The 26,694-nt window shown below is 36.3% G+C and overlaps 1 protein-coding gene and 1 long non-coding RNA gene across 2 annotated transcripts in view; one reads left to right on the forward strand and one right to left on the reverse strand.

The window, feature by feature from the left end:
* Positions 1-26,694, forward strand: part of LOC129353959 (attractin-like protein 1) — a 245,616-nt gene that overhangs the window by 22,986 nt on the left and 195,936 nt on the right. The window contains exons 2-8 of the mRNA XM_055023407.1: positions 6,180-6,263; positions 7,252-7,365; positions 8,385-8,513; positions 19,325-19,533; positions 21,714-21,888; positions 21,970-22,057; positions 23,596-23,842. Of these exons, the coding sequence (XP_054879382.1) occupies positions 6,180-6,263; positions 7,252-7,365; positions 8,385-8,513; positions 19,325-19,533; positions 21,714-21,888; positions 21,970-22,057; positions 23,596-23,842 (1,046 nt within the window). The remainder of the gene's footprint in view (positions 1-6,179; positions 6,264-7,251; positions 7,366-8,384; positions 8,514-19,324; positions 19,534-21,713; positions 21,889-21,969; positions 22,058-23,595; positions 23,843-26,694) is intronic.
* Positions 26,028-26,294, reverse strand: LOC129353962 (uncharacterized). Its single transcript, XR_008605102.1, has 2 exons — positions 26,202-26,294; positions 26,028-26,140 (listed from the first exon to the last, which is right to left on the reverse strand). It is a non-coding gene; the product is annotated as an uncharacterized LOC129353962 (long non-coding RNA).

The raw sequence follows: 26,694 nt of genomic DNA on the forward strand, positions 1-26,694 counted from the left end.
TTAGCAAGCTAATTATTTAGTTTGAAGCTATAGCATCAGTGTTCATTCATTTATTAGTCAGTTTCAAACTAAATATTTAGCTTGCCAACTTAACTTGTTATTGTTTGAACTGGTAACTGTCCTCATCACCTAGAATTTTGTTAAAGTAAAAGCTGTTTTTTTTTTCTTTGTTCAAAATATATAGTATCATTCACAAGAGGCACTGCCTGCACTGCCTGCACTAAACATGCTTGCAAAGATAAATTTTATGTTGTTTTAGTTATGTTTGCTAATTAAATAACTAGAGCAGAGTGAAATGCAGATTTACCTGAAGACTAGAAGTTTGTCAGAGTTCAGAGTTTTACGACAGACGGTATTAAATAAACAGTGAGCAATAACAGAAGTGTGGCAAGTTTAAAGGTGAGGCAGTGAACCCAAAAGAGGAGATTTGTTCCTGTACTCCCCAAAGAGATAGAATTATCCATCTGTCTGCGCTTCTTGCTCTTTAATCCGTCCATTTATCGGTCCATCCTTGGAGCACTGGTCTGTACACCATCAATTATTCAACAGAAGCAATGAATATTTCAGATAGTGTTGGACTCTTTTCCTCATGCTTTTGTTCCTGTCTCTGTTCGTTCCTGTCTCTGTTTTTATCTCCTTGGTCAGTCAAACCCCACACACCCCCATACCCTCCTTCGTCATCTTCTACCTCTAACAACCTTTTGGATACTCGGTAAATATTTGTGGAGTCCCCCATAGAAGGGTTTTTTCTAAAAATTTGGGACTTTTGTCTTTTTACTTAGAGTCTTGAAGACTCTGTGTGCCTATTCATCATTTATCAGCTGAGGTGGCTGTGATTGGTTGTCCTGCCTGTGGGAGTGTCCCTTTCTTTTGCTAGTGTTAACAGGGGACTACTTGAGTGACAGTTTGTTGAGACGCCATCTATCAATTTCACATTAACTATGAATGGGAATTTCACTTTTACATGTTTTTATACATGGATGGAATATGTTCACCTTTTCTCTCCCATAGCCAGAATTTTACTAAACTTCATAAAGCAACAGTTAACATTTGACATTATGTCGCCATCTCACAACTTTCAATTTGAAATCCTTGTTTTGGTAACAGAAAAAAGTACAGAGACATATTTAACCTTGATCTTATTATTAGAAAATATTTGTTTACCTTCTCTATATTTTGGTGTGTAACATATTCATGGTGAGAAAGATACAACAATTCATAGCTTAATGTGAATATTTTTAACCATAACCTTTTTCAACTTGTTGAAATTTGAGTGTTCCAACTACAGCTGAGAGGAACAACTGCAGGGGGACTGAGATGCCTGCGGGTGCTTCAGACTTGGTAGAGACTTTGAATTTTTTTTAGTTTTTAATTTTAAGAATTTGACACATGCCAGCTTTCCTCTCTTCCATATACTCAAAGCACTCCCAAGAACATGGCCACCAGGTTCACCTATAAATTGTTCCAAAAATAAACACATTGATGTTTTTGGAGTGGGCTATTTAAGGTCTGAAAATGAATTTAAATTAAACTGTTGTAAAACTTTAACAAACAAATCATCCCTTAATAGGTCTATATCATTATGTAATTTTAACAGTTCTGAAAACAAGAGAGTTAAAATTCCTTTAGGCTACTTACTGTTCATCACAAATGCTGTATGTTAGTCCTGTTATCAGGCATATCGGATAATAATAATTATCACATAGAGCCATGTTAGTGTGGATAGTTTTATTTTTTCAGAAGAAAACCAGTCTTGTATTTTTGGTTTAAATCTGAAACGTTGAAATTCAACTAAAATTTACATGCAGAACATTTAGGCAACAAGGGAGTTCAAAGTGCTTTGCATCATAAAAACATCATCCAGTCACCAACTGTGAAACAAGCAATAAACATTAGATATATTAAATGTGACAGAGGAGCAAAAAAAGAAATCTGCACAGGCCAAATACTTTCAGTTTCTGAAATGTTTTTAGTGAAGTGAAATTCAGAAAAAGGCACATCGTTCCTCAGTTGTTTTTTGCTTGTCTTTTTCTGTGAAAAATAAAATCTTATTCTTATCATTAATATCCTCATCATTTAAATCAGCTGGAGCAGGATCTTGACATGAATTAATCTCTTAGTCTAATCTGGAGTTACAGCCAAATGTTGTAACTGAGATCAGCAGCCACTAAGGAAAAATAGGAAGTGATGGGCTGGTGAATATAATCAAAGACTCCTTGTATCTCCTGCCATTCTTATGAGCCTTCTTTAAACTAACAGTCATGCATTTATGTGTTCTTTGACATTTATTGGTGGGGCTTTCTCTTTGTCCTGCTGTGCCACAACCTGTGTTCTCTCCTTATTATCTCTTCTTCCTCTGATAGATTTTTTTTGCTGATGTGTGCAGATTGTGATAAAACTGTGTTTCTCAGTCCCTTTTCACTTTCCCTGGATAAAAAAAGAAAAAAAAAGTCACACATTTTATGATTAGGGAGCAATGAAAGAGCAGGATTCCTGTTTTACAGTTTTAATAGCTTCTTTTAGATACCATTTTGCAAGGCAAACTAAAATATATTTTAATATTTCAAAAGATTTTATGACCAGAAACATACATAACATGATGAAAATTTACTTTTTTAAAGCTCTACATCATTATAATGTTAATCCCCTCATCAAAAACATACCTGGAGTGTTTCATTAAAGATGCAGTTTTATGTATCTTCCTGGCATAAAGTGTCACAATTCAGCAGTCATGTTGCATTCAGTTGTTGTAAAAATGCTGCATGTATCAATGTGACGGAGGAGCCGTCCCGATCGGAGAGTCCGTGTTAGCAAACATGCCCAGTTATTAACTTACCTGTTTCTTTTCCTTTTAGTTTGGATTGAGGCGATTCATCGTGTGTGCACACGAGGTGTTTTCGTTTGACGTTCATTCTAATCGGTTATTTTCAGGTAGATGTTTTTCCAGTTTTCTTTTGGGGGAAGTTGTTTCCGGCTTGGAGCGCACCGGGAGCCAATTACGTGATGTGTAGTCATCACAATGTGCTGGTTGTTCTTGTTCTTTTGTTTGGGTGTATTTTGATTATAAATTTATTTATTTTTCCTTTATTATTAGCATATTTTAAGGATTTGAGTTAGAAATAATTGCTTAGTTTTTGTTTAGTTTAGTTTAGTTTCCTCTGGGCGGAGCCTGCAGCTATAAAAGCAGGGCTGTTTCACAGAGGCAGTCTGCCACCTGACTCTAGAGGTTGACACTGAAGGTGAGACCCCTGAACTGTGAAGGTACTGCTGTGTGTTGATTTTTTTTTTTTTTTTTGGGACATTTTTTAAATATGCATTTGCCACTGTTGATTCACTGCACTGATAAAAAAATTAATCTCACTAAAGTAATCCTTGGCCTGTCATTTTTTGTGGTGGTCCAGGTCATAAAAGAACCCCGTCACAATCAAATATGACTAAAAGTACATTTTACATTGCAATTTCACTCCTAGTATGGGCCTCTGCCTCTTTAAGAAAGTCCTGCTCTTTCTAAAACTAAAGTCATCCCAACATGGCTTCTCCATTAACCCTTTAACCATGTTTTTTTTACCAGCATTGCTCTGAGTCATTTAAGGGTGCCTGCTCACACAAAGCCCCACCCGTTTTCCCAAATTTCAGTCCTTAGCCAAAATCCAGTACTCACTATTAGCAAACAACTGGTGAAACTGCGAGTCTGCGAGTTTTTATGAGTTCCAAATTCATCAATGGCATCAATGGAGAAATGTTGTTGTCGTGACATGACATGTTGGAAAAATATGGGAGATTCTTAAAGAGACAGAGGTAAATTTCAAGGTTTCAGACATAAAGCCATGATGTCATGTCAAATTTCTTAGTTGTTTTTGATGTAGATGGTATTTTAATAACAACTGAAGGTAACAGAGTTATTCTTGAGTTGTGTAAAACAAGGTGGCCTTTATTGAACAGAAATATGACAGGAAGGAGGTGGAGTGAGAAGGGGAAGACATGCATTAAAAAATGCCATCTGAACCCTGGACAACTGCATGGAGGACTTATAGCCTCTTCACCCCTTACCAGGGTGAACCATGTTTTGTTTCATAACTGTTTTTTTTTGTTTGTTTGTTTTTGTTTCTTCTTAGAGTTAAAATTACATTTCCTAAATTCTGTTCTTTACTTTGACAACATAAGAAAAATAGGATGTCTTTTGGGGAATTTTATTGAACTTCTTATTGCAATTTTCATAAGAACCTTGTCACTCTTTTTACTACATGCAGTGTGTTCCATGCTTGATGTAGTTCTGGAAGGTTGTTTTCCAAATCCGTCTTGTAGCAAAACTTCAGTTTAATCGAGATATTTAGTTTTTGTCAACAGTACCTTATCATTACTGTGTTTTTGTGTCTAGAGATGTTTCTGTAGTGCAACTGCAGGCCCAGAAAATAAGAACTCATGCTTGGACAGTGAGTCCAAGCGTGTGTGTGTCCAAGTAGGGACATACAGTCATGTCTTCACTTTGTGTCACTATGTGACTGTACGTTTTCACTTATTTGTTTTTGTTTTTTTTCATGTGTTCTTGTGTCTGAGGGTGGTCTTTCTGTTTCCTCTAAAATCAAATTGATTGAGTGACTTCTGCATAGTGCTTCTCGATGTTGCCCCACATATGTATGTTATCCTATCACCTCCCATTTTCTGTGTGACATTAGATAAATGTCATTCTTTACTTTATCAAAAGGCAATATCCTTATGTTTTTTGAATCAAGGCTATGTCTGACCGTTGTCAGACATTCATGATGAATATGAAAAATATAATCAAATATGTCTCTGACATTGAGGTAAAAATGCAAGGTAGATGGAATGTCTTCATTTCATATGATTATATAACAGATGAGAATTAGTTTTTATTTTTGGTCAATATGTACAAGAGTCAGATAAGAAATTTTAGACTTGCCATCTACCTTATTAGGTACACCTTGGCTATAAAGGGTTGGACTTTCTTTAGTATCCAGAACATTTCTAAACTTTTTGAAATGGTGCATTAGTGCTGGATGCAGCCAATGAAAGGAAAGTATATGGTTAGCAGCACACTCCCTTCATAGTGGAAGATGTTTGTTTACAGCACAGGAAATTTCCACTAAGCTTTGTAACATCAAACTGGCATATCATCACAACCGAATGTCAGCCATCCACGCCTCCAGCTAACAAGAGCTGAGGGTCCAGACTGTCTGCATGAAGTGAAGCGTAGAACAGGGAGTCAGTTTTCACCAGGCTGCACCACCACCAGCTGCCTGCAACATTCATGCAAGTCAAAATTGAATCCATGCTTTTACGTTGTTTATGCTAGTTTTTTCTGTTATCTGAATGTTGCAGCTAAAGGTTAGACTTGTCTGACTTTTTTAGTACGTTGTCTTCCAGTTTTAATGAGCCTGTGTAAACTGTAACTTGTGTTTCTTATCTGACAGTTCTTTTGCTGCATCACTGTCTATACAGCTGTTGATTACCGGGTGTTCCCTGTTTTTCAGACCACGCTCCTTAAAACTCAGGCCCTGTTCACTCTGAGATGAGATTAATTGTATCCGCAAAAGTACATTTTTGTTAAGGCTGCGTGTCTACACAAATGTGGCGTTTTGGGAGACCTGAAATCATTTTTAAAAATAGGTCCCAGATAGGTCACACCGAGTCTACCATACTATTGGGTGTGAAAACACCCTCGATTTCTCATTTAATGGAAACACAGCAACAGCAGATTGTAATTTTTTGACATTAGCAGAATGTCACTAATGTCACTAAGATTTGCACACATTTGCAATGAAAATGTCAGAAACGCCAGAAATTACATGTGGTTCTTTTTATGTAAAGAAAAATATTGATTTTTGTCTGATTTTTATCTCTTTGACCTTTTGTGTTGCATTTCTTGATGAGCAAAGTGAAAAGCTCCTGCACTTTGCTGATTTGTTTCTAATTCAGACAGTGCATGAGAAAGGAATATGTCGGGTCAGTATGAGGTGAACCTGCAAGTCAGAACACATTGCTTGTTGCTTTTTTTGACCTTCCTGTAGTCCTCTGCAAGATTTGATCCAGTCGTGGCAAAATCAAGCATTGACTCAAGGTTAGCTAAACCAGAGAAAATCCATGACCGTCTTGGTTTGATTTGGATCCCATCTGTCTGTGTTGTTATTAATCTCTGTTGTTCTCTTTCGCCTCTGCAGATTAACGGACCTGTCGGGTTCTCTGTCAGATGGTCCAGTTAACTATAAGTACAAGACCAAATGCACTTGGCTCATAGAAGGATAGTAAGTACTAATCTTTTATTATTATTTTTATTTCTGCTATCAAGATTAAACCAACTGTTTCTACTTGGTGTAAAACCATAGTTTATATCTGACTTGAGTACTCCAGATAAGGGAGCTTTATTACAATTAAACTGTGAGTGAAGCTGTTAAGCTGCTTCACTCAAAGAACCAGCAAATGTTTGGGTTTTCTCTTACTTAGATATAGGGTGAGAAGCTTGGTCATTTGGGAGGGACTCGGAGTGGAGCCGCTTCTCCCTCAGTTGAGGTGGCTCAGGCATCTGGTTAGAATGATTTCTGGATGCCTCCCTTGTGAGGTGTTGCAGGCACACCTCACTTGTTTGAGGCCCAGGGGAAGAAACAGGACTGCAGTGACTATGTTTCTTGGCTGGCCTGTGAACACCTTCTTCCATTTTTCCGTAATTCTGTTTTACACAACTCAAGAATAACTCTGTTACCTTCAGTTGTTATTAAAATACCATCTACATCAAATGTTTCTTGGCTGGCCTGGGAACACCACCTTGCTCCTGGTGGAGCTGGAACAAGTGGCTGGGGACAGGGAAATCTGAGCCTCCCTTCTTTGGCTGTTATACCTGCGATCCGACCCCGGATAAGAGGAAGAAGATGAATGGATGGCTGGATGGATGGGTCTCAAAATGGCAATATTATCATTATTGCCATAACTTGATATATTGCCCCGTAAAACTGTGGTGACAGGCCTAACTCCAGCCCTGTGTTTCCACTTGTACCAGGGTTCAATGAAATAATATGAACCATGCCTTTTGAAAATATTCCAGTTGTATTATAAGAAAAAACAATGTCACAGTGTCTAAAAACCTGTCTGAGCTCGAGTCCCTGAGGAGACAGTTTACAACCTATCGATGTTAAAAAAGCTATGGATTCCTTAAGAGAGAAGAATATGAAGCATCTGTGAAATATATATTTATCACCTTCTTTGTGTTTCTAAATATTTTTGGGCACTCTGTTCTAGCCCTAATGCAGCGCTCCGGCTGCGCTTCAATCACTTTGCCACAGAGTGCAGCTGGGACCACATGTATGTCTACGACGGCGACTCCATTTATGCCCCCTTGATTGCTGTGTTCAGGTAAGCACCTGCTGCTGTGAATAGGCATAGCGTGTGAGAGAGGAGATAGGGAAACGACTGGGGAAACATTTGCCATCTCCTTATTAAGTCTGTAATTGTGAACTCCTGCAGGCAACGTATAGCCAAACAATGAGGCTCATAATTGCAACCATTCCACAATGCGGCAGCAATTGAGAGAATATACAGAAGTTATTCACATTATCCCTGAAAGCTACACAAACTTTTTATGAAACTTTACTGCCGGTTTTTTGTTTTTCTGACCAGCAAACATGAGGGCAGTCCTCTTTTATGTCCCACATTCCTTAGATTCAGCAATGCCACAATTATTTACCCACCACCTGCTATTTACTTACCTTTATTTAGAAGGCAATTTTCCCTCCTATGTGAAACAATTGACAATTGGATTTAAAAATAAGAACAGGTAATTGTATAAACATTGACATTACTACCTACAGGACTGTGAAAAAGTATTTTCCCCCTTCCAGATTGCTTCTGTCCAATCTCTAATTTAGTTCATTAGGAGAAAAAAAGCTAACTTTTCCAAACCAAGATTTATTGAATTACTGCTGGTAGTATCATTAAAAACGTAAATGTGAGTTTTTTTTTCCAAGATCATTTGGTTTCACAATATATAATGATATAAAAAAAAGTACTATTATTGCTATTATTTATTATTATTACAGACCAAGTCTAGTAAGGGTATGGTACTGCAGTGCATTGAATACATTAAAAGTGACTGGCCAAACAAATAAAGTGCTGTCAGTCCTCAGAGGAATAACATCATCAAACAAAATGACAAATAGGTTGTGCCTCTGCAACACAGCGTGGTTTAATTTTGAGCTAATCACTGTCACCGTTTCAACAAGGACCGCAATTAGTTTAGTTGATTTTCCTTTAATCCTGAACCTCTTGGAGTGGTATGCTTTTTAAAGCTAGAGTTTACAAAATGAAACACTTAAAAACACATTATTCATTATTGATATTGAGCTGTCTGAATTTCTTTGTTGGGTCTCACTCAGTGGTTTATTAGTGCCAGAGGCAAAAGGGAAGGAGTCGGTACCCGAGGTGGTGACGACATCCGGGTATGCCTTGCTTCACTTCTTCAGCGACGCCGCGTACAACCTGACTGGTTTCAACATCGCCTATTCGTACGTCTACATGTTTTTACTGCTGTGTGTCTCCTATGTTGATCAGCTATAAATGTGAAGGTGACCATTCAATTGTGAGTATTTGCTTTAGCTTGGCTGTCGAAAGGAGGTTTTAGCATTGTGTGAACCTGGCAAAGGATTTAAACCGATCTAGAAGATGGAATTAGCTGATCCACTGTACATCAAGTCCTTTTAAGGAGAAAGTCATTAAAAAAACTTTTCAACCAAGTACAACAGACGGCATGATCCTGAAAGAAGTCAACAAAAATCCTAATTTTTTAAGGACCACAGCTGCTTACAACTCGCTAAAATCTGTCAGACTCCCTCTAAAAATGCCTGTAATAGTCATGTAACATATTTTAATTGTTTAAACACCAAATGTACCTCAATTTGCATTATTACACACAATGAAAACTTTCTTAACACTACTACAGAACATAATGTTCTACATGGATGCAGAAAATGGAACCGTTTCAAGATGAACATAAATTAAGTTGAAGGGTGGTACATTTCCTTTTTCTAGTTTCTAACAGCTGTCATATAGTGAGAAATGTTTTTATATTTACAAAGGATATTATTAATTTTGTACAATGTAAAGTACAAAGAAGATTTCACTGCTGTCACCTCCTCTCTGGGAACAATTAAGAAAGGTTTATATGGGAAGACGTCTTTGAAGATTTACTTGAATTTGACTATCCATGCCAGGGTATTTTGCCTTTGAGTTTTTCAGCCATTCAACATTAGCTTTGGCTTGAATTAAAGGGACAGTATTAGGTGTTTTACAGGCATATGACGCAGTTTTATAGCACAATCAAGTACCTCTGTTAACTTCAGTTGTTATAAAAATGCTATATACTGTATATCAATTATGACTTAAACGAAATTTCACTGCAACATATAACACCTTGACATTGGACCTCTGTCTCTTTAAAAAACCCTGCTCTTTCTGAAACTTCAGGAAGTCATCTATTAACCCTTTAACAATGTTTTTATCAGCGCTACAATGAGAAGTAGCTCCTTTAATTAACTCAGCAGTACTCCCAGGGGTTTGCTAATTGCTGCTGACTAGTCTGAGGAGCAGACTGAGGGAATTGTGGGGGAGGGCTGCTCTGTGAGATGGAAATTTGGTAGCTTGGAAAATGCAGCTCCAACTCAGAGCTTTGTCCTTAACGCACCCAGAAAATTTTACAAAGGTGAATGGTTGCCTGGAATTTCGCAAACATGCATGAAAGAATGAAAGTAACACTCCAGGTATGTTTTAGATAAGGGAAAAACATTATACCATGATGGAAAGCTAAAATAGTGAATTGAACATAATACTGTCCCTTTCCATCCATCCATCCATTTTTTGTTCACCCTTATCCCCAGTGGGGTCGGGTGTTGCTGGTGCCTATGTCCGGCTGTGTTCCGGGCGAGGGGCGGGGTACACCCTGGACAGGTTGCCAGTCTGTCGCAACTGTCCCTTTCAATAATATATATATTTTTTTGTAGTAAATGGATGATGTGTAAAAGTCAAAATAAAGCAGGTCAGACAGTGAGAAGAGGAGTACACTGAATCAAAGCTGGTAAAAGTGTAATACACCTAATTTTCTACACCACATTGGCCAATTGAATGTTGATGAGTTTTGCAAATACAGCATCTCCACCCGTGAATATTGAGATTCAATATTCAGAGATTCACAGATTTGTGGATATTTCTATGGAAAGTAATTCCAATTGATTTGAAGAAAATCTGTCTAATCTTAGCCTCACAGGACACAATAACTGGGGTTCTTGGTAATTCAGCAACACTAACATGAAAGAAAACCAATACTTTGAAACAATTATGTTTCAATTTTATTATTGCTTATTCAACCAAAGTTTACCACCCTGCCACATCAGATTCTTTTCTAAGAAACTATCTGAAATAATAATTAAAAGAGAGGTTCCACTGGGATATTAAGGGAACTACCTTAATATCACTTTCATTACCTTCCTAAAAAAATGGTCTCAATCATGTTTTTTGCCTTGGAAAAAAAAACAAAAAAAAAAACGGTATCCTTTTCAGAAATGATGATTTAGACAAAAGAAGAAAAAATAAAATTGAGAAAAAATGAAACATTATTTTTTAGGAAGATGACAATAGTACCATACAAAACAAATAAAAGTTACTCCACCTGACATACCCTACTCCTATACTGTACTCTTGCATGCACACTCCCGCCCCTTCCTTCACAGAGCTTTGGCTGTCAGACCAGTGCCAACAGCGTCAGCTAGCAGTGAACTCCAAAAATGTTTCAGAATTCTGGAAAAAAAGGGTTTCCAAAAACAGACAACTGTTTTTGGAGCGAGGGGAGAAAAACACAACTCTAAATATTTCTACTTCGAAAAAGCTCAACCACAATTCTAGCATGATTTGGCAAAGTAAACCTGATTGCATTATCCTTTTTTATTATTGCCAGTAGGCATTTATTATTCCTGATATGATGTCCTCTTGGTTCTAGAGAACAATCTGTCTTAGACCATCTGCAAACAAGGGATCCTGAAGACACTTTATTATAAATGAGTACTCACATCCATTGAGACAAGTATCGTTACAAAAGCTTTTTGTTGTCAAAAAAGGTTCTTTTAAAATTACATATCTACTTTATAAAACAATGGCAAGCCAATTATGACTTTTATATTTCTGTTTGACAGCCCATCTTCTGTCCTCTGTCAGGTTTTCTTTGTTTTATAAAATGACATCAACACACTATGCAAAAATATGTCAAGCTTTCAAAGGAACATTTTCTATTTTAAAATCAGTTAGATCAAGCATAAAAAATATTTTTTTTCTTTTATAATAGCAATAACACTATATGAAAAAAACATAATGACCCTGTGTAGTGCGGTTTGGCCTGTGCTGCGTTGCCGCTTGGCTCATCTGTGCTTCACACAAAACACACCTGTCTGTGCTAATAATAATAGCCTTGGTTTAAAAAAAAAAAAAAAAAAAAAAAGATGCGCTGGGAGGTTATGCTGGTTGTCATGGCTACCATGTGCTGTAGCAAAGCTTTTGATATTAACAAAAAGATTATTTTTCCACCTGTGGTCCATAACTCCCATTTACCACAGCAGTCTTATTTTAACTGTGATTTTATAGACTAGTATTTTGTTTAATATCCACTCAATCATCTAATTAATCATGTATGTATCTGATTGTACTTGCATGTGAAGCACAGATAAATTTATGTACCCCTAATTTTTATTGATTCTTTCCTGGTTTTTGTTGTAGATGTCCAATTAAATATGCTTTCAAATGACATATGGTTCTTTTGCATAAAAAATGTGTAAAGAGTGGGGCTAAAGTATTTGCACACTTAAATATTTATTCTGTAGTTACTTTTTTGTCAGCATTTAGGGTATGATACAAAAGTAACCAGAGTCAAGAAAGTGATTCTCTTAATAATTTTATTTAGTAAGCAATCTAAGCCAATCTTTTATTTTTTCAGCCAGACTTTCATCTGAATCACAAATTTATTTAATTAGAGCCTGTCCAACAGCATGAAGTAGGCCAAAAGCTCTCATTTCAAGTATATTTATTGATAAGCTTTCCTTCCAACAGTCATTTACTTTGTCATTTACAAACTTATACGAACCAAAAATATAAGCAATAAATAAAAAACAGGGACAAAAATAAAAAAATGGAAACAATGGACATAATTGATATAATGTGATTTTTTTCCAAATGGAGACTCTCAATGCTTGAAAGAAGATACCCGTTTTCCTCTAACTTGAGTAGAACATTTTTTTTTTGCTGTTGTAATATTGTAAGTATGACAAAAGATCTAAAAGAATAAACTGTCACATTATGCCTTGGGAATGAAAAATTTTGTAGGAAGTGAGGAACAAAGTCATTAATTGTGACTCCATATTGGCAAAATATGTGCAAAACTTTGTCAATATTCCACTAATGTAAAACAAATCCCCACAATTTTGAAACTGTGGTGTTTCCATTAAATAAGAGGGTCATAAATGGATAAGTTTGTTCACATGATAAACCATTAAAAAACCTGCTGCAGCCCAACTACTACTTGTCTTCTACTTCTCCTTCATGGATTGTCTGTTGCAGTTTTATGAAATACAGTAATTCCGATATGGCCGAGAAACCACTTTCAATCTAGTGCTGAAATCTTTTATCAAATAAACTTTTTTGAAATTCCATTACACAAATTCATTTTCAAAACGTGAAATTGCTCATTTATATGGTCCATGGTAACTCAGCTGTTGATGTTTTAAACTCTGGTCAACTTTGGCCAGCTTTCATGCATAGTAGTCACTACAGTGGACAACTATCTAAAAGCTTTGTTCTTGTGCTTCTTGTGAATTTTTATGTTATAAATGCACATAAATTACTGAAGTGGACACTAATGCATCATAAAATACAATATCAACTACTGGCCATCAGCTGCAAATGCAAGAAATTATGTGTGTTAAATCCAATATGGCTGAAAGACAAAAAAGCATGCCAGCCGACCCTGTCCCTCCTTCTACTGTCGACGACTCTTGCCGGTAAAAAAAAAAAATTGTGACATCAGATAACTCCTAAAGCAGTGGTCCCCAATCCCTGAGCCGCAGACCGGTCCGTGGACCAATTGGTACCAGCCAGCAAGAAATGATGAAATATTTCCATTTTATGTATTATTTGAGTCTGGAGGATCTTTTTTTTTTTTAAATCCTTTAACGGATTTTCTAGGTTAGGTCTTGTGCGCCAACATTGAGCCACAAGCAGAAAAATGAGTCAGAAACAGATCAAATGTCTTTGGAAAGTTTCTTTGTGAAGGGGAAAAGGCCCAGAGAAGAGACAGGAGAATGGCTTTTTCCCTGACCAGTAGGTGATTCCCACATTCCAAGCCCGCTCTGCATGATATGGTGACCGGCTCGCTATGAAGCCTTCAAACTGCTTCACCACATAGAGACCAAGCACCCTGTGCATAAGCAACACTTCAGGACTTCAGGTATCATTGTCTCTCATCACTTCCAGATGGGAGAAGCAAGCTCAGGGCTCCAATTAGTCATTATCGCGAGTTAAAACTTTCAACAAAGTAAAATGTTTGTTTTTGTGGCGCACCTGTATCTCATTTTGAAGGGATGTTAAACGTTACCATAGTGAGCAGAGTCAGAGAGCTAGAGCTAGTGAGTTTTAGGTCTGGTTCACACTGGCATGATTTAATCCGATTTTCCAAACTTCAGTGACCCCACACACAAGCCGATAAAGTCCAACAGGTTTGGTCAGTTCGTGTGTCCAGCCACATGGCAGGAGCAATACACCAGGCACGAACTGATTCCACTCACAAACATCCTGATTCCAGATGAAAATCCAATAAAACCCCCAACATACCACAGGCCTATGTGAATTTAGAATAATCAAACACGGATGATGTTGTAGAAGCAGTGGTGATAGTTTGTGGATTTATTTTAAGACATAACAAATTTAAAAGACATAACAAAAAGACGGTGCAGCCGCTCTATTTGCTGCACTATATATATATATATATATATATTTGCTGCACTATATATATATATATATATATATATATATATATATATATATATATATATATATATATATATATATATATATATATATATATATATATACCATATATATCACCAGCAAATAACCCAAGTGGCTGATATCAGTAAATCCTACCAATGGCTGGAAAAAGCTGGACTCAAGGACAGCACAGAGGCCCTCATCCTGGCAGCCCAGGAACAGGCCCTAAACACCAGAGCAATAGAGGCCCAGATCTACCACACCAGACAAGACCCAAGGTGTAGGTTGTGCAAGGAGGCCCCTGAGACAGTCCAGCACATCACAGCAGGGTGCAAGATACTGGCAGGGAAAGCGTACATGGAGCGACATAACCAAGTGGCAGGCATAGTGTACAGAAACATCTGTGCAGAATATGGACTGGAAACCCCGAGATCAAAGTGGGAAACCCCCCCAAAGGTGGTGGAGAACGCCAGAGCTAAGATCCTGTGGGACTTCCAGATCCAGACAGACAAAATGGTAATGGCGAACCAACCAGACATTGTCGTAGTGGATAAACATCAGAGGAAAGCCGTTGTGGTAGATGTAGCAATACCAAGTGATTGCAACATCAGGAAAAAGGAGCACGAGAAACTGGAGAAATACCAGGGCCTCAGGGAAGAACTGGAGAGGGCCTGGAAGGTGAAGACCACAGTGGTGCCTGTGGTCATCGGGGCCCTCGGGGCAGTAACCCCCAAACTGGAGCAGTGGCTACAACAGATCCCAGGAACAACATCAGACATCTCAGTCCAGAAATGTGCAGTCCTTGGCACAGCCAAGATACTGCGCAGAACCCTCAAGCTCCCAGGCCTCTGGTAGAGGACCCGAGCTCAGAGGATAAGAACCACCCGCGGTGGGTGAGAAGGGAATTTTTTTATATATATATATAGTGCAGCAAATAGAGCTGCTCTATTTGCTGCACTATATATATATATATATATATATATATATATATATATATATATATATATAGTGCAGCAAATAGAGCGGCTGCACCGTCTTTTTGTTATATATATATATATATATATATATATATATATATATATATATATATATATTTAGGTGAGTTATGTTTTTTTTGTAGTTAACATATTTAACTGTATAAACATAACCACTTATGGTGTCACGGCCTTCTATTTTCCCAAAAATCAAAATTTCCATCTAAGGCCGTGGGTGTTAATAGGCGGTGATTTGAACGCACTTCTTCAATGTTTATAAAAAAAATATAATTTATTTCTTGGAAAAAATAGTGACAAAAAATACATAATTAAAGTGTCTTAAAACATAGTCAAAATGAAAATTAATCTTAAAAAGGTGTCCAACAAAATGCTCCAGAAAAGTGGTCAAAAAATCATTTTACAACCTCCCCTCAACACACCAGACATTTACCAAACAAATTTTCTCCCGCACCCAGCACCCGGTGTATTTTTAATTACTCAAATTAATGGGAGGGTCTAACAATTAACAGTCTTACTCTAAACAATTCCAAATACAAAAAAATATTACAAATGTCAATTCTAAATCAACTTAAATATATTCTAACTACCCAAAAAAGAAAACTAAATTGTTACAAATTATAATTCACAAAATTTAACATAAATGGCCACGACATATGGTAAACCTATTGACCTTTACAAATGCAAATGTTGACAATAAACATTTGCACATATCACCTCCGATGTCCACCATATATGGCAAGCAGTTTTAACATAAAATCGTTTTTTCCTCCCTTACATTCCAGGTATCTCAAATTGTTTTATGACTAGACATTTTAGCGATTTAAGATATCTCTAATGATATTTTCAGTAGACAAAATACCTATTTGAGACATCTCTAATTACACTCTGACTAGTCGAAATGACATCAGAAATACCATTGAGTTGTATGGGGACTTCAATTCAAGATATCTACAATCTTTAATCTTTAATCTTTAATCTTTATTAAGGACAGTGCACATTAATGAACAATCAACACTACTGTACAGACTGTAAATGAGCCAGATTATAGCATAATTGCTAATTTCCATCTGTAGTCTTAGACAAGGAGACCCAAACAACAAAAAGACATTATAAACATACAATCAAGAATTAACAAACATTTAACAAACATTAACAAACATTCACAAAAAACACTTTAAAAAGTGAGTTAAAATGATGACATGTCTTGGAAGTTTTAATAAACAGTTTCAGGTGTTTTTTAAAAACACTATAGGTGGAACACTCTCTGATCTGAGCCGGCACACTGTTCCAGAAGTGACTCCCTCTGACTGACAGAACCGTTGCCCAAATGTTGTTTTCCTGTCAGGGATCTCCAAGTCTCCTCAGGAAGGCGCCCTGGTGCCCAGACCTCGCTCGGCTCTTTGTGTAGAGTAGATAGCAAGTGGAGGTGGAGCGAGTCCATGAAGGACTTTGTAGATAAGGCAACTGTTTTTAAAATTAATAAAGTTTTCAAAGTTAAGCATAGTATATTTTTCCAAAATATGACACTAATGATAAGACAGAGGCTTTTGATCAAGAATTTTTATCGACTTTTTGAATAACATTTCTATAGGTTTTAATAATGTATCTCCAGTGAGTGACCAAGTTGTGATGCAGTAATCTATGTGTGAAAATACCATTGAGTGCAGGAACATTTTTGCGGAGTTAATTGTCGTTGATGGTCTGATTTGTTTAAAGTTATTCAGATTAAATTTGATTTTATTTGCTGTGAGTTTAATGTGTTTTTTAAAGGACAGTGTTGGATCCAGTGTGACCCTGAGGTACTTGAACTCCTGCACAAGGTCAAGCTCTGTTCCCCCCAGGAACACACTGGACCGCTGCAGTTCTATGTTTTTTTTTTTTTTTTTTTTTGTAAACATCATTGAAACTGTTTTCTTTTGGTTCAATAATAAAGACGACTGTAAAAGCCAATGCTGTATATTCTCCAAAGCTGATGTCAAGGTAGATGAAGCTTCCTGGGTGATTTTAGCAGATGTAAAGATAACTGCATCATCAGCACACATTTGGAAATGGACATGTGAACACACATTTGGCAAGTCATTTATATACATGGAAAACAATATTGGTCCTAAAATAGAGCCCTGCGGGACCCCTGCTGGACATTGAAGATATAACGAGATTGTGCCCCCTACACTCACAGATTGTCTCCTGTTAGACAAATAAGACTGAAACCAGATGAGTGCATCTTCTGCAAAATTAAAATGAGTTAATTTTGAGAGAAGGGCCTGATGGTTAACTGTATCGATATCTTTCTTTAAGTCTAAGAAGACTGCACCAACGCAGGTGGTTTTATCAAGCAGAGATTTCACTGTTTCTATGAAGACACAATTTGGCGTCTCTGTGGAATGGTACTGACGAAACCCAAACTGCATGGGGTGCAGAAGAGAGTGGTAGCTGAGATGTTTATTCAGCAGATTCAAAATCCATTTTTCTGCTACCTTGGAGACAACAGGAAGGATGCTGATTGGACGATAGTTAGAGATATTTGTTTTGTCTCCTGATTTAAAAATTGGTGAGACTGTAGCCACCTTCCAACCTGATGGAACTGTTGCCATACTGATGGATGCATTTATCAGATATGTTATTGGGCACACTAGTGTGTCTATATATGTTTTTAAAAATTGTGTATCAAGCCCATATCCATCTTTGGCTTTCGAGGCCCTCATTGATTTAATTATTCTAGCAACTCAAATACACATTTCAGGTATCTACAATTGAATTATGATTAGTCAAAAAGTAAATTCCAGATATCTCGATTTTAGTTTTGACTAGTCATAATTCTAAATAAAGATATCTCTATATGGTCCACAATTCAAGATATCTTTAATGTATGTTTTGGACTGGAGAAATGTAGTTTTGACAAGTGGAAATTAAATGATAGATATCTTAAAAGTAAATACTGACTAGAAAAAACTAAATTAGAGATATCTTGAATTATAATTTTAACTAGTCAAAATTCCTTTAAAGAAATCTCTATGTGAGTTAGAGATAACTTCAATTATTCAACTTTTCTTTTTAATATATCTTAAATTAACATTCTTTTTTTTTTTTTTTTTTATTCTCAAACCAATATTTACAGTGGGTAATATAATTACAGTCATTGTTTATATATTGGGAAATAAGAAAAAAAACAACAAAACAAACAAACATAAAAATAGTACAAAGAAACAAAAAGGAAAAAGAAACCCCCTAACCTCCCACCCCCCATCTCAGCTCTAAGTCAACCTGATAGAAGAGGAGATAAACAAACATATGTAACATTGATCAGATAAGACCACCCATATTAGTAACCAAAACAAAATTCAGCACCCGGCACCTTCAGTCGGGTAAGACCTTCAAGTTGGAAATGCCATTCTGACTAGTCAAAATGGCATTACTGATATCTTGAATTAGCATTCTGTCTAGTTAAAATGCCACTGCTTTACATGGCAATTTGAAAGTTTAATAAAACAATGAAAAATAGAAAAAACGAAAAAAGATGTTTGAAAATGCACACCTTTCATGTTGAAAATGGATTGACAACAGCAGTTTTAGCTTTTCAAAGCTGTTTTTAAGTGCATTGGGTTTGTTGGAAATTAATAACCAGGATTATTTTACAGATATTAGCAGTCTTGAATTATTCAACTTTTCTTTTTATGAAGTTTATATATTTATGTATATATATTTTTTTCATTACAATTTTTCCCTACCTTTTTTATGCCTTAAGAAAATAAAAAATGGGAAAAAATTCTGACACAAAGGATCATAATTCACGCATGAAAGGGTTAAGATGTGTTGTTGAGCTGCACTGTAAGTTTGTTCAAATTGTGTTTTTCAAAATACACATGCTGTGGTTTTCTAAAGAGCCCTTTCAATGTAAAACAAAGATAAAAATTAGTTTCAGGATGGGACACTTACCCATCCTGAATAAAATTAGATTATTCTTTCCCATCATTCATTGTATTTTCATTCTGCAAAACAAATTAACGTAAACGTTCATATTTGTGAAATTTAACATTCAGTTTTTATAATACTGTTTCAGATAATTAAAATGTATTTGATTAAATATTTAGGTATGACAGATAAAGAACCAAACAGAAACAAAGCTGTTTGTTTACTAAAGGAAGCTGATGAGAGAATTAAAATAAACTTTCATTCTGATGGCTTTGGAGCTGCTTGATATTGACAATTATTACACCACATCCACATTATCTTTGAATTTTTATTTCATGAATTAGTATCACTGCATAGTTCTAAATGCGGTTCCTGTCCGGCTTCCTCAGGATAAACTCCTGTCCTAACAACTGTTCGGCCCACGGTCGGTGCAGTGCGGGGAATTCAGTGGCAGACCGCGTGTATTGTGAATGTGACGAGTATTGGAAAGGCGAGGCCTGTGCCATTCCATATTGCAGGGATGACTGTGGCAGCCCGGACCACGGCTACTGCGACCTGACTGGAGAAAAGCTCTGCGTCTGCAACAACAGCTGGCAAGGTGCAACGCTTCAGATCAATACACATCCATTTGTTTTTATCGTCAGAACAAAGACCACATTTCCCATAATGCCATGCACAGAGGCGATTTATTCAGATTGCTGTGTTTTGATCGTCGTTAAAGTGCAAAATCTGGGAGGAGGTTTACCAACACATCACTGCTTAGTTGTTGCACATTATCATTTTAAACATTATTTTTATGGAAAATGTTTAAAGTTGGATTGCTGTTTTTGTTCTTGGTAACACATAGGAACATTTAAACTTTTAAGGGATGGACTGTCTCAATTTGAAAGTATATTCTTTCCATGTAGCTGTCTGCTAAACCTGATCCAGTTTTGGAGGGAAATTATATTTTTGAAAATCATACAATGACCACAGATAACTGAATAATTCAATCAGAATTCAAAACTTTATTAAATTATACATAGTTTATTCGTCTTCATCTAAATTTTCATCTCAAACAACAGATCAAATTTATTTAATTTAACATAGCATGTCTAAAACACTTGTTCCATTCAGTGATGGTGCACTGCCCTCTCCTGGGCTAATATCAGAAATGCAGAAAGAATAAATGTGTTTCTTAAAATGCGATATATATATATATATATATATATATATATATATATATATATATATATATATATCTATATATATATATATATATATATATATATATATATATACACAATATATATATATATATATATATACACAATATATATATATATGCTCAAAAAAATAAAGGGAACACTCAAACAAACACAATATAACTCCAAGTAAATCAAACTTCTGTGAAATCAAACTGTCCACTTAGAAAGCAACACTGATTGACAATCAATATCACCTGCTGTTGTGCAAATGGAATAGACAACAGGTGGAAATTATTTTCATATTTATGTCATTCATTCAGATCTAGGATGTGTTATTTGAATGTTCCCTTTATTTTATATATATATATATATATATATATTATATATATATATATATATATATATATATATATATATATATATATATATGTTATGATTTTACTTGGTGTGCAATAGATTAGATGATTCAAATGGACATAGAAACCCATCTATGAGTGTTTGATAGCTAACTCTTTTCCTTTTTTTTTCTGGTGGAGCCCTCTTGTTTTATGCCAACCTGGGCATAAAATCATTTTGCAAAAAGTACCACTTGCTTAAACTTTGATCTTTTCTGTTTTTAAAATAAAATAAATGGTTTCTTTTTATCATAGGATTGGTCAGTAAAATGTACACAATTGTAAATATTTAGTTTTTTTTCCTCACCTTTTTCATTCTGTTTTTCCCTCTTAGTAGAAGATAACCTGCACCTGACATTTCTTACTTTTATTTAACAGGAAAAGAAGTGACAAATCCAGAGAATCATAAGTCAACCCCACTCAAAAATTTGTTAAAAAACCTCAAAAATTACTGATCAAATTATTTTCAGTTTGAGTCCCTGAAAGCAAATTATCATGAAATTACAGAAAGTCTACTGCTTTTGTGCAGTTCCATATCTGATGTGAATGTTGTATGTAGACAGGAAAAACATCAAATTTAGCTTCTTGAAACAGAAACATTACAGTAAATAAGATCAGTTGAAAAAAATACAAAAAATATACACTTAGGGCTGAAACAATTTATCATGATTAATCAATTGTTGAAATAATCAACATCATAATTTGCATAAAAAATGGAACCTTCTTTGTATTAAAATATTATGAAAATATATTCTACCCAAAACTTCTGAAGTAGCAGTTTTAACATCACCAGTTAAAACTGGTATGCTTTCTTGAAAGTAACTTGTTATTGCATTTCATGCAGTGAAATGTTTTTCTCTTCTTATTTTTTAAAGGAATTCAAGTATTTACTTTAATCATGTATTTCTGATACTGTGTAAAATAAGTCCAGGTAAATAAAAAACAGCAAAATTTGTGATTGAAAAAAAATTGATTAATCATCTGAATAATCCATAGAATGATTGATTACTAAAATATCTGTTTGCTTCAGACTTAAAATTTTGTACATGCCTTTTTACTTTGATATAGTTTTAAATAAAAAACAAACCCTTAGCATCCAGTAAGAATGATATTACATAGCTAGTTTTGTAGAGATTATGTTTCTAGCACTGCAGATTGTTGTGTAAATAAAATGTGTTCTTATCTCTGTGTGTCAGGTCCTGACTGCACCATCCCTGTCCCCTCCATGGGGGCCTTCTGGATGCTGCCCAGCATTAAACCGTCTGCTCAGTCTCTGGGCCGGGCCTCCCACCGAGCCCTGGTGCATTCTGGGTTGATGTGGGTGGTGGGAGGCTACTCCTTCAACTACTCTAACTACCACATGATGCTCAAGTAAGCTCCACTGACTAAAGTAAAGGTCTGTTTTACTGAAAGTGACTTTCATGGCTGAAGTTTCTCTCTCTGTCTGCACAGCTACAACCCAGATACCAGCGCATGGGACGTGGTGCCTGCCAGCAGTGGACCCCTCTACAGATATGGACACTCTCTGGCTCTTTACCAGGTAAAACACACACAAATCATTGAATAATTTTCAGTGATACAACTCTGACAAGTGTTACATTACAGTGTTGGACAACCAAGACAGTTTTTACATTCTGTTTAAAAAGAGGATAGAGATAAAAAGAACGTTTCTGACATTAGTAAACGTTTTCTTGATTTAACTGGACACTTTATGGCTGGAGTATAAATTATAGTGCAAAGTAGTAAATTGTATGACATCCCTTTATGCAGCACCTGTTAAACCTGGGATGGTCTTTGCAACAGCATATAATCGTATGCTTAAATTACTACAAGCGTGTATGTCAGGGGTGTCCAAAGTAGGTTTTGGAGGGCCGACAGCCTGCATGTTTTAGTTCTTTCCCTGGTGGTAGTAACAACCTTCTCATCATGTTAGTATTCTCCTAAGGCCTCTAATGACCCATAATTTGATCCAGGTGCATTAAACCAGGGAGAGAACAAAAACATGCCTGAAGCCGGCACTCAAGGACCCACTTTGTAAATCGCTGAACTTAGCACAGGAAGAAAAAAAAAAAACTCAAGTTGGGTCGATTCTTTCTTCTGCTACAATGATACTGATTATACTAACGCTCATCCAGAAGAAAGACCTGTTAATTTTCTCTTCCCTGCTTCATAAATACTGGATGAAGAATGGAACGCCATCCCAAGCTGATGACTAGAACACCTTCTCCTCAGATGTGGTTTTAACCATTTTATTTGAAATAAATAAATAAGAGTAAAGTAAAAGTGTATGCATCTTGTGTTAAAGTTTCAATCCTCTTTCAATATATGCCATTCAGTGTCATTACTGTCCAGTAAAATAACAGATAGCATTTCATCAGTATAACATGGTCTGTATTAGTAATGTGATTGTAGCTCATCCCCAGTGCAGTTTTCGACGACACAATTTGAATTTCTCTGATCCTTTCCCTAGTGGGAGATAATGAAGGACAGCGTTTAGTTTTCTAATGACATATTTGACTCAATCCTTACAATTAGAGGTTTCAGTAAACTCCTGATTTGAACAGAGTAGTTTGATGAAGTGCCTAGCATTAGCACTCTATCATTCTATCACGGCGATTCCAGCTGATGTTCAAAGAAAGCCTCCTGGAAAACTTGATCTCCTGCTGTACAAACTTAGTGTGATGAGTCTTATAGCATTTAAATACAGGGTAGACTTTGGGGTGTAGGTAAAAATGTTTTTGATGACAGTGACTAAAATGCATCAGGAGATGCAATTACAAGCTTCCCAATCCCTGAAATGATGCCACTGTTTTAAATTAAATTTAGATATACAGTACAAAACACATTCAGAGAAACTTTTACATCATTTTTAGAGTGTAAATTATTACAATTTATACTTTTATGGTTTTTAGACCTAATAGTAGAGAAACTATGGAAAACTTCCCTGAAAATCATCCAAAAAACGTCTGAAAAATGCACATGTAGCATATTCTCAGGGATACAGAGTATCAACAAGAAGTTCAAAGTTCCATCAACAACACAGCTGACAGCTAAGAATATGTTCTTCTCTTGTTTTAGGATTGCATCTATATGTTCGGTGGAAAGCTGGAGACAGGCCCTGCTAACATCACAGATGAGTTGTGGTTGTTTAACATCCCCACTCGTAGCTGGTTAGCACAGAAACCAGCTTCAGCACCGCTTTACGCCCTGGAGGGCCACACGGCTCACGTGGTGATCCTGCCCAACGGCGACCCAGTGATGTTGGTCTTCTTCGGCTACTCGCCCATCTACAGCTACATCAACAAAGTTCAGGAGTACAACATCAGTAAGTCAATTTTATTTGTAGGCTTTATGATTGTCTGTAAGTTTCCAAAAAAAGAGCTATACAAATTTGAGGTATTATTCTTATAACACATATAATCAAAAACACAGTTCAATGTGCACCTGTTGAATTTGGTATCATTTTTTTTTTTCTTCATCTCCATTGTAATAGTCTTTTGTAATACCATCTTAGCATATGTTTTTTATGCTATGCTACAACTTGAGTTGTATTCAAGTTTTTTCCTTTATGGAACAGTTTGATTATTGACAAATTACTGAGGAATGCTTAGATGTAGCTGCTGATGCTTATTTTTGTATCTTCTGTACGTCTTTTTTTATCTCATTGTTTCACCATTTCTTATTTTTACTTGCATACTTTTTCTTTTTTCTGACCTGGCCCTTTGGCATCTTTCTTACATCTTACTTCAATTGTTCAGCCATGAACAATTGACTAAAGAAGCATACATGTCATCAGGTTACTTAAATCAGGAAAAATCAGCCGTCTCTCATTTGGTTTCCTTGCTTCTTGGGGAATAAGTTGACTTATCTTAGAGAAAAGATAAGTTCTTTGGACTTGCATCAACTCCACATATACACATATATGAAACAATTAGTATTGTACAAGAATATATGTAAAACGACATATTAAACCAACTAACTATTGTTGTGTGCAACAATCATCCCCAGGGCAGTGCTTTTTATTTAACTCTGTCAGCTAAAATGAGTTGTTTGTCAGATCTGAGCCTGTAGATGGCAGTGTTGCAGCGTTGACATCGAACAGCTGAAATTAGAAGAAAACATGCATGCTCCCTTCTCAAAACACACAGAAAAATGTTAACTTTTATACAAATGGGAGACTTTAATTTAGTGCATTCATGCCCAATCATTAGTAGTCCAATCCTAACTTTAACCAAAACGTAACTTGCTTCATACCTCAAAATTAACTTCTACAGCAGAGCTGCAAAAAAAGTTAGGACGGGGGAAATGTTCTTAATTTCTACAAATTATTTACCTTTGTTTGTGAATATTGTGAATGTGGTCCTCTATATGCAGGATATACAAGTACCCGCATGCACGCAAACACACAGAGCCAAACAATGACTCATACACAATGATGCACAGTGAGAGTGGTCATTAAGAGGAGGTGGTACCCAGGCCAGAAAGAGGAAAGTGACTAATGAAGCCACTGACTTACTCCTCTCCCCCACCTTCCCATTTTTCTCATCTTTTCCTATTCCTTTTTCCAAACATTCTCCACCTCTCACATCCTCTCAATTTTGTTCTACATCTTTTTCCTTTTTCATCTGCCAACCTCAATCTCAAACCCCTTCAGTAATCACTCCTGGTTGGTCCTCATCATCTTTCTCTCCACTACCTTCAGGATTTTCTTCACATCTGTCTGTCACTTTCATGTGCTCCTATCTGTCGCTGGCTGCCCTTCTCTTTCTCTGATATTGTCGTAGTCTGTATGGAGCATCGTTAGACCTCAGAGGGAGTGATGAAGAGTCAACCTGCAGGAGAACGAGGGGGAGTAGAAACAGAGTGTGAAATACAAGGTAGCAGGATTTAATGACAACAACGAGAAGCCGGTTTACACCAGTTTGCTGCCAGAGATGAGATGGAAGTTGACCTTCTACTTCCTCATCTGTTCTCTGTGGTCAATGTTTCACCTGTTCTTACTTGCTCTTTTTACATTTTTACATTTTCTTTATCCCGTGTTGGTAAATCATAGAATCACCTTTGCTGTAGTTACAGCTGCAAGGGATTTGGTGCATGTCTCTAAAACCTTTGGACATGTGAAGAGTGAACTTTCTGTTGCAGCACAATCTCAGGTGGAACACAAGGTATCTCTGAACATTCGTTTTCAAGTCTTGTATCCATCATCGGTCGGATTTATGTATGGACTTTGACTGGGCCCTAGTAATACATTTGATCTGAACCTTTCCTTCATAGCTCTGCTTTTGTCCTGTTGGAAGCTGAATTTCCACCCCACTAGCAGCATCTCCATTACAAATGTGTACAAATCGTTTTTAATATTCCTGTTAATGTAAAAAAGAGAAAACACTATTTTGCTATTGTAGTATTTTTAATAAATACAAAATGCAATTAAAGTCATATGTCAACAAACTTGTTCATGTAATAAGTTGTAGCTGATCCCCAGTACTTGAATTAAAAAACAGCTGGTCTCGACAGGTGATATTGGCTTTATTTCTCCTTTGATGATTTTGCTGGATCATCGTCAGGTCACTTGACTTCAAAACCTCCATCATCATCACCATCATCATCACCATCACCGTGAAAACTAAACAAATACAAATATTAAAATACAACACAAATCAACAATACAACAAACAAAAACGTACCTCGCTGCCTTTACTGGGGAACGCCATTTCTTAGTCCAACGTTTGACAGTTCATTTGGTTCACTGCAATTCCCCAGTTTTATAGGCCCTGCCCCTTTCTCTCTCTACGGCAGCCCGTGAGGTACGTATTAAACAAAAAAATCCCAAAACATTACAAAATACCATTAAACCAAATAAATCACCAACAATGCAAACCAAAACAGACAAACATACATAAACAATCTGCAACAGTCTTAAATTAGAAATTCATTTAAATTGTTTAATTTAAATAAACTACAAATAATTTAGACATTTCATTTTACAATCCGTTACATAAGTTATTAAAATTTAATAACGGCACTAACGCTCATTTAACAGCCATCAAGGGAGACATTGGGATCTTATTTAGGCGTTGGAATAAGAAATCCTGTTACAACTTGGGATCAGTTACGTTTTGGGGAAATTACAGTGGGTTGCACAGTGGCGCAGTGGATAGCGCTGTTGCCTTGCAGCAA

This window comes from Poeciliopsis prolifica, unplaced genomic scaffold (genome assembly GCF_027474105.1).
Source record: "Poeciliopsis prolifica strain line A6 unplaced genomic scaffold, Auburn_PproV2 SCAFFOLD100, whole genome shotgun sequence".
Lineage (NCBI taxonomy): Eukaryota > Metazoa > Chordata > Actinopteri > Cyprinodontiformes > Poeciliidae > Poeciliopsis > Poeciliopsis prolifica.